Source organism: Punica granatum, chromosome 6 (genome assembly GCF_007655135.1).
Source record: "Punica granatum isolate Tunisia-2019 chromosome 6, ASM765513v2, whole genome shotgun sequence".
NCBI classification, from domain to species: domain Eukaryota; kingdom Viridiplantae; phylum Streptophyta; class Magnoliopsida; order Myrtales; family Lythraceae; genus Punica; species Punica granatum.
Window position 1 is genome coordinate 15,700,463 of NC_045132.1, and position 13,832 is coordinate 15,714,294.

General features: G+C 38.2%; 1 protein-coding gene across 1 annotated transcript; it reads left to right on the forward strand.

Annotated features, from left to right (window-relative positions):
• The first annotated feature begins 8,585 nt into the window (after positions 1-8,585).
• LOC116211638 (peptidyl-prolyl cis-trans isomerase CYP40) lies at positions 8,586-12,403 on the forward strand. Its single transcript, XM_031546100.1, has 11 exons — positions 8,586-8,848; positions 8,976-9,190; positions 9,606-10,106; positions 10,228-10,315; positions 10,412-10,464; positions 10,746-10,850; positions 10,944-11,019; positions 11,528-11,565; positions 11,648-11,704; positions 11,791-11,887; positions 12,157-12,403. The coding sequence occupies exons 2-9, from the start codon at positions 9,020-9,022 to the stop codon at positions 11,699-11,701; spliced, it is 1,086 nt and encodes a 361-aa protein (XP_031401960.1). The 5' UTR covers positions 8,586-8,848; positions 8,976-9,019; the 3' UTR covers positions 11,702-11,704; positions 11,791-11,887; positions 12,157-12,403.
• Positions 12,404-13,832: the final 1,429 nt, after the last annotated feature.

A 13,832-nucleotide genomic window follows, 5' to 3' on the forward strand; every position in this document is an offset into this window, starting at 1 on the left:
TCAAAATATCCAAAGTCTTAACTACCCCGAAATGACCCATAAAACCTCCCCCATGCGACTCAAGCACAAGTAATTCACGCATAAAAGAATTAGGAATGCACAGCTTATTCTCCCTAAATAAGAATTCGTCATGCTTATAGAACTTACCAAATGCACCATTTTCACATGCACTATATATAGCACCAAAATCAGAATCTTGTATGTACAACTCCTTAAGATGTTCAAACCCAAGAAATTTAGCATTTAGAGTAGAGATAAGTACATACCTCCGTGATAATGCATCAGCTACCACGTTTTCCTTTTCTTGCTTGTACTGAATCACGTATGGAAACATCTCTATGAATTTGACCCATTTGGCATGTCTCCGATTCAGCTTGTTTTGCCCTTTCAAATGCTTCAATGATTCGTGGTCTGTGTATGACAAATTCCTTCGACCACAAGTAGTGCTGCCACGTCTCCAAAGCGCGGACCAAACCATAGAGTTCCTTGTCATATGTAGAATAATTCAAAGCGGCTCCATTTAGCTTCTCACTAAAGTAGGCAATCGGTCGTTTTTCCTGCATCAAAACAGCACCTATACCAATCCCGGAAGCATCACATTCAATTTCGAAAGTTTTCGAAAAATCAAGTAAAACCAATAAAGGTGCAGAACAAAGCCTTTCCTTAATCAAATTAAATGATTGCTCTTGCTCTACTCTCCATTTGAAACCTATATCTTTCTTAACCACTTCCGGCAATGGAGCAGCCAAAATACTAAAATCCCGCACAAATCGCCTATAAAAACTGGCTAGACCGTGAAAACTTCTTACCTCGGTTACGGATTTCGGCGTCGGCCAATCCTTAATTGCTTTCACCTTTTCCTCATCAACCTGAATACCCTTGGAACTAACAACAAATCCCAAAAACACAACTCGATCCATGCAAAATGTACATTTCTTCAAGTTAGCACATAATTTTTCATGTCTCAATGCCTGAAGCACGCGTCGCAAATGATGAATATGATCATTCAAGCTCTTACTATACACCAAGATATCATCAAAATATGCAACGAATTTTCCAATGAAAGCACGCAAAACAGGATTCATGAGCCTCGTGAAAGTACTAGGTGCATGAGTTAATCCGAATGGCATAACTAACCACTCATACAAGCCTTGTTTTGTTTTGAAAGCCGTTTTCCACCTCATCACCCTCTTTCATCCTAATCTGATGATATCCGCTTTTCAAGTCTATTTTTGTAAATAACGTGGAACCATGCAATTCATCCAACATGTCATCTAATCGAGGAATGAGATGTCGATACTTTACCATGATTTTGTTTACAGCGCGACAATCAACACACATTCGCCAAGTACCATCTTTCTTTGGCACCAGCAACATCGGGACCGCACAAGGACTCATGCTCTCACGCACATACCCTTTAGCTAAAAGCTCGTCCACTTGCCTTTGAAGTTCCTTTGTCTCCTCCGGATTACTTCGATATGCTGGCCGGTTCGGAATTGCGACTCCTGGCACAAAGTCGATTTGATGCTCTATTCCCCTTATTGGTGGCAAACGATTGGGTAACTCCGTGGGAAAGACATCTCCAAACTCCTGCAAAAGAGAGGTAACACAACTTGGCAAAGAAGAATTAAGGTCAGAGAAATAAGCCTCCTTGTAAATAAATAAGATCATTGGGCGATTAGCTTTGAATGCACTCTTAATCTCTTTCTTTTGCATAGAAACTCATTTTTTTTCTCTTTTCTCTCAACTAACTCTTTCCTCTCATCTATAGCTAAACTCTCTTTCGTTTTACTATCCCGAATTTCTTCCTCTCTAGTCTTACCAGTTTCCTCTCTCACTTGCTCACTCTTTTTTTTTTCTTTCAATCTCAGCTTCTACCTCACTTTTCTCACAAATTGATCTCTTGATTAGGAGTTGATCCTCATACACTTGATAAGGTGTCAATGGAACAAGTGTCACCTTTCTACCATCATTGACAAAAGAGTATCGATTCTTATACTCATCATGTATTGTCTGTCTATCGAACTGCCATGGCCTCCCAAGCAACATATGACTAGCATGCATGGGCACTACATCACAAAGAACTTTATCATTGTATCTCCCAATAGTAAAGGAAACCAGAACTTGCTTGTTCACCTTCACTTCTCCACTTTCATTCAACCATTGCAGCTTATATGGCCTAGGATGCTTCAATGTACGCAATCACAACTTGTCAACAAGTAACTTACTAGCCACATTCACACAGCTACCTCCGTCAATGATCAAACTACATACCCGATCATTCACTTGGCATCTAGTGTGGAATATATTTTCCCTTTGCACATCATCTCTCTCTTTTTCCTTAATTTGTACATTCAGTGCTCGCATGATTACTAAGGCATTTCCCTCAACAGCATATTCATAATCACTACTAGAATCATCTTGTGTTGGCATTGAATCACTTTCCTCCTCTTCAGTTTGAATTTCCCCACTATCCAGCATGATCATTGCCCTTTTATTTGGACATTGAGAAGCAATATGCTCAGACCCCAAACACCGAAAACATTTGATATCTCAATTCTTTTGAGGTTGGGATGTAGAGTTACCTCTCTCCTTGTTGTCCCCTTGGCTCTTGCTCATGCTCCTTTCAGCATTCGATTTGGGTTTCTCTACTGGTCTTGAGCTGGCACCCCATTTCGACTTCCAATTTGAAGATCCCGAATAAGAACCACCCTCATGCTTGGCTGGTCTCCCTCTCTTGAGTTGCCGTTATACTTTCATGGCCGTGCTAACCATCTCTTCTATCTCCACATAATGTTGCAACTCCACCACATTAGCAATTTCTCGGTTCAAACCACATAAAAACCTGGCCATAGTTGCCTCTTCATCTTCTTCAATGTTTGCCCGAATCAAAGCTATTTCCATCTCCTTGGGGTAGTTTTCCACGCTCCTCGTCCCCTGCCTTAGACTTTGCAATTTTAAATGCAAGTCTCGATAGTAATACGAGGGAACAAATCACCTCCGCATGACAGTCTTCACCTCCTCCCAGGTCTCAATAGGTCTTTTATGGTTCCTTATTCTTTCCTTAACCAATTTGTCCCACCAAACGATGGCATAATCAATGAATTCCACCGCTACAAGCTTCACTTTCTTCTCTTCCAAGTAATTATGGCAATCAAATACAAGCTCCACCTTCCTCTCCCATTCGATAAAAGCGTCAGGGTCATTCCTCCCTTGAAAAGGTGGTATCGTCATTTTAATACTCCCAATATTCCTATCTACTCCATCTCTAATTGATTGATCTCGCCTACCATGTCTTCGCCCCTCATTCCTAACTCCTCTGGCTCTCCTCACACTTCCCACGGATGCAATTTCATCATCTTCCTCATAATCTTCACCTTCTTCATCGTGAGAATTCGCTGGCTGGCGGATTAGTCTCCTTGCATTGGGAACTTGCACATGCTGTCTGGGTTGCTCCCTCTGCATTTGATCAATTCGTTGATCTTGCCGGTCCATTCTATCACGGATATCTCCAAAAACAACTTCCAATCTCTCGAATTGTTGCTGCATGGCTTTCAAAGTAAAAGCAACATCTTGCTAGCTGGCATTACTTCCATCCCCGGTTGTAGATTCATTGCCTTTTCCTGCGAAGCTCATGTTTGCACTATGAAAAGAAAATTGGTGTTAGGACCTCACAACCACTCGCTCACGTGTTTGCCCTCAAATTATCATCACTCAACACTCGTGTTTCACTCAGTTCAATGGCTTTTTCCCTCCGATACGCTCACCCCTCTTGCCTCTTTCCACTCTAATTTCCTCCTCAAAGTTCTTTAAAGAACTCAGTAACTCACAAATCAAAGGCAACTAGCTCATAATAATTCAAAACAACAATTAATATATTGGCCCTAACTTGGACACAAACTAACGAGAAAATAAATGGTTAAAGGAAAATTAACCAAGGAAAGATTTTAGAAATGAAGAAAGGAATATATCAGAGTAATATATGGATGGAAAGATATGGAGGATGATATAGGGAAGGGAATATGGAAGATCAGGTATTGGGTAATTATAGGAGCAAAATCAACGCGGATCAACAACAAGGTAAATAACAACTTTAGAATGATGTGATGCAAAGAATCCGAATCAAATTGACACCGACGGCTTCTTTCTTTTCTTTCTATCTTTTTTTTTCAGCTCTATTTTTTTTTGGCCGAATTTTTTTTTGCTCTCCTTTTTTTTTTGCTACTAATCAATCCAGAACGAACAAGCTAGATGGAATGAAATTCAACGAATTGAAACGTAAAGAATAGGATAAACCTGATTTGGAGCCTGATACTCTGATACCAAAATGATGCGGACCTCACGAAGGATTGTGAAACCCGACGACCAACTTGAATCGATTCTCAGATCGCCAAATGCAGATTTAGATAAAGAGGATATTGACCCGTTGTTTATAGAGAAACAAGAACCAACAATATCAAGACAAGGATTATTGACCCGTTGTTTATGAAGAAACAAGAACCAATAATATCAAAGTGTACCAAACAATCACAAGCTGTCACACTTGTTCACTCGAAGGTGTTCAATGAAGAACAAAAGAGAAAATCTCACCAAAATACCATAATAGTCTACCTCTGATCAGCTACTCAGCCTCCTTTATATAAGCCTAGGAGAAACTAGAAACTAATAAACTAGGCAACTGTAATAACCTTAGTTTCCTAAAGCCAAAAATAACAAAGGAAACTAAATAATGGCTATCTAGAATAGTTGGCAGTCTTTTATTCCATCTTCAGCATCTCATGGCAAGTCAGTTGAATAAAAGCCTTTGGAGACCTAATTGAATTAGACTCCTCTTGGAATAAAAAGCCCATCAGCAAGCTCTCTATAGCTTGTTGGATTTGTTTGGCCTTCGCCCGTGTGATTGGCCCACTTGGAACATGCAAGCCTCCAAGATCTTGTACTTCAGCTCCCTCTTCACGAGTCCAACTTCCAAGCTCGTGTGCATCAGCCTCATTGTCATGCCCATGATCCTCATGATGTGACATAGCATGGAGACGAAGAAGATTGGAGACGATTCAAGCCCAAGACCGGACAAGTTTCTTTCAACTTTTCTTTGTTCTTTCATGATTTTGATCATGCTTCCTTTATACTCTTGGATGATGAACAAGATCGTTATGAGCTAATTTTAATTTGCCTAGGGCTTCAATGGAACCTACGGTTTATTCATAGTTTGTGATCTTACTTCCTTGTCTATTGATTGATTGATATGTTTATTCTATTTCGTTCTTAATGTTTTCTGATTGCCTGATTAACAATTGGATCGTTGTAGCAACCGTGATGAACTTGGGAGACAAATTCTAGGTTAGGCTCATAATAGAATAGCCTAAGATTAATTCAAGTTGGAAAACAAGATTAATTTGCAAGAGGATTAGGAATAATCAATCACCTTAGATAGCCGATTAGGATTCGATCTGAATGGGTTCTCACTAGTCGATTGCCTAGGAATAGTGTAGTAGATTCGATACATGATGATAAGTTCTCGTAGCTATTGAAAGAAGTATAAGAAGATACAAAATCTTAGGTTAACAATAAAATCAATCAGTCAATTGTAAAGAAAGTAGGTGATCATATTAGAATTAACCCTAGGGAAAGTTGAATGCTCTAGATTTTTCATCATCATTGAATTTTCATAAATTGTTATTTTTCTGCTTAGGTTTAGTTTCAAACAACTCTCGTGAAAATCAATCGTTTGGATAAAAGCCAACTATTTTAATTCTAATAGTTAATGATAGTTTAGATCGTTCCTCGTGGGAACAATACTCGAACTCGTTACATACATTTATCGCAACAGTTCTCCCAACATGGATTTTCTCCATCCGTAATACTCAAACTTGAAATCTTGCTTAAGGAAAATAAACGTTGAACCGCTTGAATCAAGTCACGTTAGTATAATCAATAAAAGTTTAAAAGTAAAGTTGTTTCAAATTGTCTGGTCCACAACATTACATTATTTGGCTAGATCAGGTTAGGAGGAATCCAAATTGGAATGTTAATCTAGATTACCTCCAAAGTGGTAATTTACATTCTCTCTTTGAGGGTGTGCATGTGACCACTAAAGTGATAATCTCAACTCCATATGCTACGTGGATAATTGCACATATTTTATTACAATATTATTGCATGAAATTGTGTGGATTCGCAGCAACAAGCGGGGCATGCTAACTAGTAATGTTTTTTTTTAAAAAAAAATGGGAGCGAAATAGGAGAAAACTCGCAGCAGTAGCAGCAAAAATCAAGCATCTGACTTCATGCCTTAAATTGGCCCGTCGCAGCCTAGTTCAAAATTGCAATTAATTAAGTCAATATTTATTTTTGGACTAATTTGAATATTTAGTCATGATTTTCATTCTTATTTAGACAAAATAAAAGGACATGCATATTAAACCTGAACAATCCTCTTTTGTACCTATTGTTAGGATCAATTAACATTTGTACATGGAGCAGGAGATAAATACCGGGAGATAAAGTTAATCTATCTGGCAATGAGGATCCAATGGCAATTTAATAATTAGATTATATAGTAGGTAACTTAATTACCATTTAATACATTAAGTTGTTTTTGCATAAGAAAATTTTATTAATGATTTATTTCGATGGATAAACGTGCTGAAGCCTAAACAAAGCTTAAACTAAGCGAATACAAAAATAGGGTAGCAAAGGCCCTCCAACATCTCCTAACAACGGATTAATATTTGTCGAAGAATTTATTAAAACCTAATATTTGGATAAAATATCTAAAGAAAAATAATAAGACGTTAAGGATACTTTGTTTTTTATTTTTTATTCATAAAGGAGGTTCATGGATCTAATACAATAAAATTAAAATTGTAATAACTAATAAATGGACACATATAGTCTCACTCGGTATCGAACCATGAATTGCTTGGTTATTAGGCACAGATATGTACCGTTACACTACACTCTCTTTTATTTCTTTTTGCTATTTGAACTTAAGGTATCTTTTTAAAGTCAGAAAATTATGACAAGAATCACTCATTTATAACTTTTTAGGAAAGTTGTAATTACGAGAATTCGACTAATAAGTTGAAAATATTTGTGATCACACTGAAAATAATTAATAATATTCATAATAATTTTAATAATATCACTATTAGTAATATTCATTCGAGCATTACATAAAATTTTGCGTTGATGAGAATGCATTTGTTTACAACAAAGGTAATATTCTTTTTCAAAAAGTACAATATATGCCTTTATGGTAGAACATTAAGTTTGAATCTTAAGAAATTGAAATGTCTCCTCCAATTTCGATGTTAGCAATCAATTTTTTAAAAAAAATCATAAAATTCCAAACTAATCATGTTAATTTTGGTTAAAAGAATTTTATTGACTTGATTTTACTATTCTTATTCCCAAAAAGTAAAGTTTTAGTATTAATTTAATAAGGTATTAAACTAAAGGGAAAATGACAAATTTAGTCCTCAACCTTTAGCTCTTTTTCTATCTTAGTTCTAACATTTTCTTTGGCTGGATTTCATTCTCAATCTTTTTCGCGTGGTATGAGTTTAGTCCTTTCATCCAAAATTCCATTCACGCACCGAAATATGGCTGGAATCCTAAAAATCGAAAATATCTTAGTCCGATTTATGGATCTAATTAAAAAATGAATCGGATTTACTCTATATCAACCGGTTTAGAGTAGCAGTGATCTGTCGCGCGCATGGCGAACTCTTATTTGACGAATATACATGTCAGGGAAAATAGATGGAATTTTGAACGAAATGACTCAACTCATACCGTGCGGAAAATATTGATGACGAAATCCAGCCAAAAAAAAGAGTTAGGACTAAGATAGAAAAATAGCTAAAGGTTAATGATCAAATTTGACCTTTTCGCCAAACTAAAAGGTTTGTAGTAAGGAATACTTATCAGTTTAATATTTTTAAACGGTATTCTCCCCCTTATGGTTTCTGTCTTTCCATTTTAGCATGAAAACCTTTGAGTGTTCGAGCTTGAAGCATCGACGATTTACCAATTGTCCGACCCCACCTTTGTTTTTGTTTCACTGTTCACTCTGGTAGCCATATTGGGGTATACTTGGCTGGGTTAGGTCATGTTTGGATGGTCATGGCTTGAGTTGAATAGGGGCAGAAATGCTCGGTATTATTTGGGTATGATCTGATTATGGCAGATACATGGTTAACTGTGTTGGTTGGTTTTAATAAGGGTTGATTATCACATCATCCAAGTTTGTGCCCTGGTCGATAATTGTTTGGCTGACTTACGAGTCGCTGTGTAGTAGTTGTCTTAGTCGAGGATCTCGACCGCAGTCCTTTGGATATACTAGTCAAGGATGTCGTCGGCACTATAATGCATATTATGGTCGTGATTTAATAAAATAACTCTATTAACCGAAAAAACTAAAATAACAATAATACACAAGTCACATGTTTTAGAGATTATAATTTATTTTAATTATCTAATATAATAAAATATATTAATTTTTTTCCCAAAAATATATCATAGTAATGGCTAGCACTCACTACTTACCAACTATGAAAACTTTGGGGCCTTTAAATTCGGGAAAACGATAAAACCCTCAAACAAACACAACACAGTCAGTCCTTCCAGTACCAAACCCTTGGCTCCCTCCCAGCCCCCTCTGGGAAAAACGATCGAACACCTCGGCTCCGTGACTCCCAGGCCCCCTCTGGCTGGAGCTCCTGCGATCGCCACTCTATTCCTGTGCCGCCTCTCCGGTCCTGTGTCCGCTCCTCTCTGCCTCTTCTCTCTCTCCGGGGAAGGCAACTCCCCGCCGACCTCGGCTGCCGCCACTTCGACTGCGCCGGTAAATCTAAAACCCCATCTCTTCATCAGTCGAATTTGCTTGCTGGGTGTTGTCTGTTCTTTCGTTCTGTCTCTGAAAAACCTCGACTTGCTTAGTCACGGATGTGCATTTTGCACTTGTCTCACAGAACAAGTAGGGTCAACGGAGAGGAGCTGGGCAAAGAAAGAAGAGATGGCGAGGCCGAGGTGCTACTTGGACGTTAGCATTACCGGGGAGCTCGAGGGGAGGATCGTGGTGGAGCTCTACAATGACATCGTCCCGAAGACCGCCGAGAACTTCAGGGCTCTCTGCACCGGTGAGAAGGGCATTGGCCCCAACACTGGCGTTCCCCTCCACTACAAGGTACCCTGCTCCCATTTCCACCCTCTCCATTATTCGAACTGCCATTTTAGTGTGTATCTACGCGGCAGTGCATTTATGTGCAGCACATTGATCCTCAATTATGATGAAAGTTGTGCCTTTTCTGATGGTTGGTTGCTCCATATCACCTCTGAAATTGGTTATCACGTTGAGTCCTCTGAATAACGCATATCTTATAAAGCCAGTACATTTTGCTTTCTCTTGTGGATTTCCGTATGTCACCTAAGAAATCTACGAGGTTCTAATCAACTATGTTCTGCTTTGGGTGCTGAATGATATAATCTCTGGTACTAGTGCAATTCATGTCTAGAGGAGCTTCTCGGGCACTTTTGTGTTATTAACAGTTTGTTTAGGTTAATTAACACATTGGATGATTTATCTATGTTTATGGACATAGGGGGTACGCTTTCATCGGGTTATCAAAGGATTTATGGCACAAGGTGGAGATATTTCTGCTGGAAATGGCACTGGTGGAGAGTCGATCTATGGTTTGAAATTTGAAGATGAGAACTTTGAATTGAAGCATGAGAGGAAAGGCATGCTGTCAATGGCTAACTCAGGCCCTAACACTAATGGGTCTCAGTTTTTCATCACGACAACTCGGACATCTCATTTAGATGGAAAGCATGTAGTATTTGGAAGGGTTGTAAAGGGAATGGGAGTGGTCCGATCAATTGAACATGTCCACACTGATGACGGTGACTGCCCTATTTCCGATGTGATCATTGCTGACTGTGGAGAAATTCCAGAGGGACAGGACTATGGAATTACTAACTTCTTCAAGGATGGAGATGCATATCCTGATTGGCCAATTGATCTAGATGAGAGTCCAAGTGAGTTGTCTTGGTGGATGATTGCTGTGGATTCTATCAAGGGATTTGGAAATGAGAATTTTAAGGTATAGAAGATTCCATTCAACATTTCTATATTAATATTTTATAGTCAAAATAAGAAACTATTGCGCCATGATTCTTTCCCCCGAAAATTTCCTGCAATAATGGGATGTCTACAACTTGCAGAAGCAAGAGTACAAGATGGCTCTTCGAAAGTATCGAAAGGCATTGCGCTATTTGGATGTCTGCTGGGAGAAGGATGGTATCGATGAAGGTGACCCTGAGTTCTTCAGCCGCATCTCCTTTAGCCTTGATATGTTTCATATTATGCAAACTCATCTAATACTATGGCTGATATGGTTTTGTGCAGTCAAGAGTGCTGCTTTGAGAAAGACAAAGTCACAGATTTTCACAAATAGTGCTGTAAGTTACTACTGCTCTAAAAAAATAAAAAAGAGATGCGAACTTGTTCATTTTGTAGGAAATATTTTTTTTGGTGAATCAGACATCGACATCCATCTCTTTTCGAGTTCAAGGTTCATTTGCACTTGGTCAATCTCAGTACTTTCAGTTCACAGTCTCTTTCTTTGTCAAAATCTCTTGGATATGAGAGTACCTAACATTGCTCAGATATTCTCTCGTTTTCTCTTTCCTTGTCTTCCAGCAATTTAATCCAATAACTGATGAATGATACATTCATGTAGGCTTGTAAATTGAAACTCGGGGATCTTAAAGGAGCACTTTTGGACACTGATTTTGCTATTCGTGATGGAGATGACAATGCGAAGGCTCTGTATCGTCAGGGCCAGGTAGGTTCACTCTATCATGGACTTGTGCTTATACCTTGCATTTTGTTACCCAATTAGACAAGTGCTAATGATCAAGTATGTTTAACTCATCAGGCATACATGGCGCTCAACGACATTGATTCTGCTTTTGAGTCCTTCTCAAAGGCACTGGAACTGGAGCCAAATGATGGTGAGCAGCAGGACTTTGTTTTCTTTTTATTTTCTTTTTTCTTGCCTGCGTACTTATTGGTGGCTTAGTTGTGCTTTCGTCAAGTGTAGCATGATTCTCTTCATGTTGCTGCTTACTCAATAGTAAACAGGACACCTTACCACTCCAACAATATATGGAAAGTTTACTAAAAAATTTTCCTGTTTTCAACTTTTAATCAATAAAAATTTGTATACAACTTCTCTGTGTCTAATATCATAGTTTATACTCCTGAGCTGTTTCAACCATATGTACGGATCCGAACTAGCTATATATATATATATATATATATATATATATATATTTCGGTTGAGATATTCATATATCTTTTTCCCTTTTGAATGCTAAGTTTGAACATAAATTTCATCTCAAGGGCTTAAGCTATAACAGCAACATAGTATCTCTAGCAGATCACACATTGGTGGCTTACATGATCATGCTTCTTACTATGCACTGGTCTTAATCTTTTTTTCTCACCTTTGCACCACAGGTGGAATTAAGAAAGAGCTTGCTGCTGCTAAAAAGAAGGTTTGGTAAACTGAGCAGTAAAATTCAACATGGCAGTAAATAGACATGGTAAACATTTCTGAGCCATCTCCCTTTTTTGCAGGTTTTTGAGAGACGTGAAAAGGAGAAGAAGGCATACCGCAAAATGTTCCTTTAAGAGGTTTGTATAACAAACATATCTGGTACATATATGATGTAATAATTCACTCTTTCTGTGCTGGGATTCATGTAATGTTCCTTCTTCAGGCTGCCCAGGATTCAGGTTTCCTGTTTCTGGAGCTACTTTGTTTTTGGATAATTTGGAGCTACTTTATTGCACGGAAGGCTCTTGCTCTATGAAAAGGTAAGTTGTATTCAATCCCTGCCATTACCAAGGATCTTTTCTTATGATAAAATGTTTTGATGAAGTATTTTCAGCTTTCACAAAGCAAGTTAAGATACCTTTTGGTCTACGTGGAAGATGTGCAATGAAATTAGAATGTAATCGAGTTTTGCTGAGGTTTCTTGGCCATTGAAAACTAAAACTTGAATGACAAAATTGTTTTTACAGTTTTGCACTCGGCTGATCGTTGGTGAGAATCTGATTGATTTTCCGACTTTCTTGACCTCCAGGTTAAGGATGGTAAACATACAGGAGATTCTTCTCAACATACAATGGCACAAATCTGAAGCTGTTTTGGCGGATTTTGATTCGAGTATATAGAATCAGTTAGGATCTAGGCCTTCTCGCTTCACCTTCGTAACTTCTAGCTGTTTTGAGAAACTCATGTTCAAATCTTGTCATCGTAATGAATTTCTTCGGCCATGGACAAAACTGTCTTTTGTTAAATGCCAATATCATTTTGATCATTTGTGGTGAGATTCACTGCCTATTTGTTTGATGAAATTTATTTTCCAGGAAAGTGGATCATGACACGTTCGGCTGGTTCAATGAAAATTACATTTAGATTATATTGGGAAGTTGCCCAAGTTGGTTGTAGCTTGCTGGAAATAACTTCCCGACCGTAATCACTATTGAGAATTTCTGGGATAGGATACCGGAGCCCACTGAGGGGAGGGTGTTGTAGCCCTTTTGCTGTTGCAGTCAGGCATCCTCATGCTGCCGCTGGGAGTATAGAGCTGCTTGACATGATCTGCTAAGAGGTGGCCTAACCGAGCCCACCTCGACCCTAACTGAGGACTGAGGACAATGGGGTTGGAATATGCTAATGACCTCGATTAAAACTTAGGTGCCTTTCCGGTTTAATAGAAAGAACAAATTGCAGCGCTGGGGGGCTTGACATGGGTCACCGCTGGCCTGGTGAGGCTGACAATTTTGTTAGCTTGGTGGTCGGCTTCACATTCTCTTCACAGTTCACGCATACGAAGATTGAGCTGACCTAGCTTGTGTGCATTTTCCAGCATCAAGGCCCATAGCCCTCCCCTCTCTTTTTCCCCAACCCGTCCTTTCTCTTTCCCCCAGTTTTAGAAATATACTTTTTATTTCAAAAGTTATCATGGTAATAAAAGTCTAGCATGACCGCGTGTCTTGTTACCGAAGTAGTAAAAGTCATCTAGGCCATTCATATGCAGGATCCACGTGGGATCCATGCGTGATGGACAGTCATGATCATGGTGTCACATAACACTGGATCATGCTAGACTTTTCGCACTTTTCGTATTTCAATAATACTATATAGATTTCGAAGGTGTAACGCGGATGAAATCACCAAAAAAAGAACAGAGAATCATGATAAAACTAAAAAAAAAGCTAATATGATCAAAATTTACTTTTTTTATAATTGAAAAAGTAGATGAAATAATAAGAAAAAACAATCAAAAGCGGAGAAAGGTGGTGTGGTGCGTCTAGTAATTAAAATATTTTAGGTTCGATTGTCGTAGTGAAAATACCCGTGTTTCTTTATTAATTATTTAGATTTTTTATTTTATTTTACTAGACTCATAATTCTCTGTTATAATCCAAAAAAATCAATAGTATGGGTAAAAACAAAGAGAAAAAAAAAAGCACTACTATAGAAAAAGCTTGCGAAATTATAGGATGGAATAAAATAAAATAAAATAAAATAAAATTGATTAAAATGGAAAAGCAAGTGAGCCAAACCTAAATTTTCTATTAAAAAGAAATTCTGACCGTGTTATTGTCTGGAAGCATTTTTAGGTCTCCTCAAGTTCTTATCTATGTTCTCGTGCAGAAACTCCTTTTAATAGCAGTTACGGCCCGAATATTACCTATCGCTAAGGATCCGATCGATACACAACTTCAAGAAGCAATGAAATTTACAGTGTGA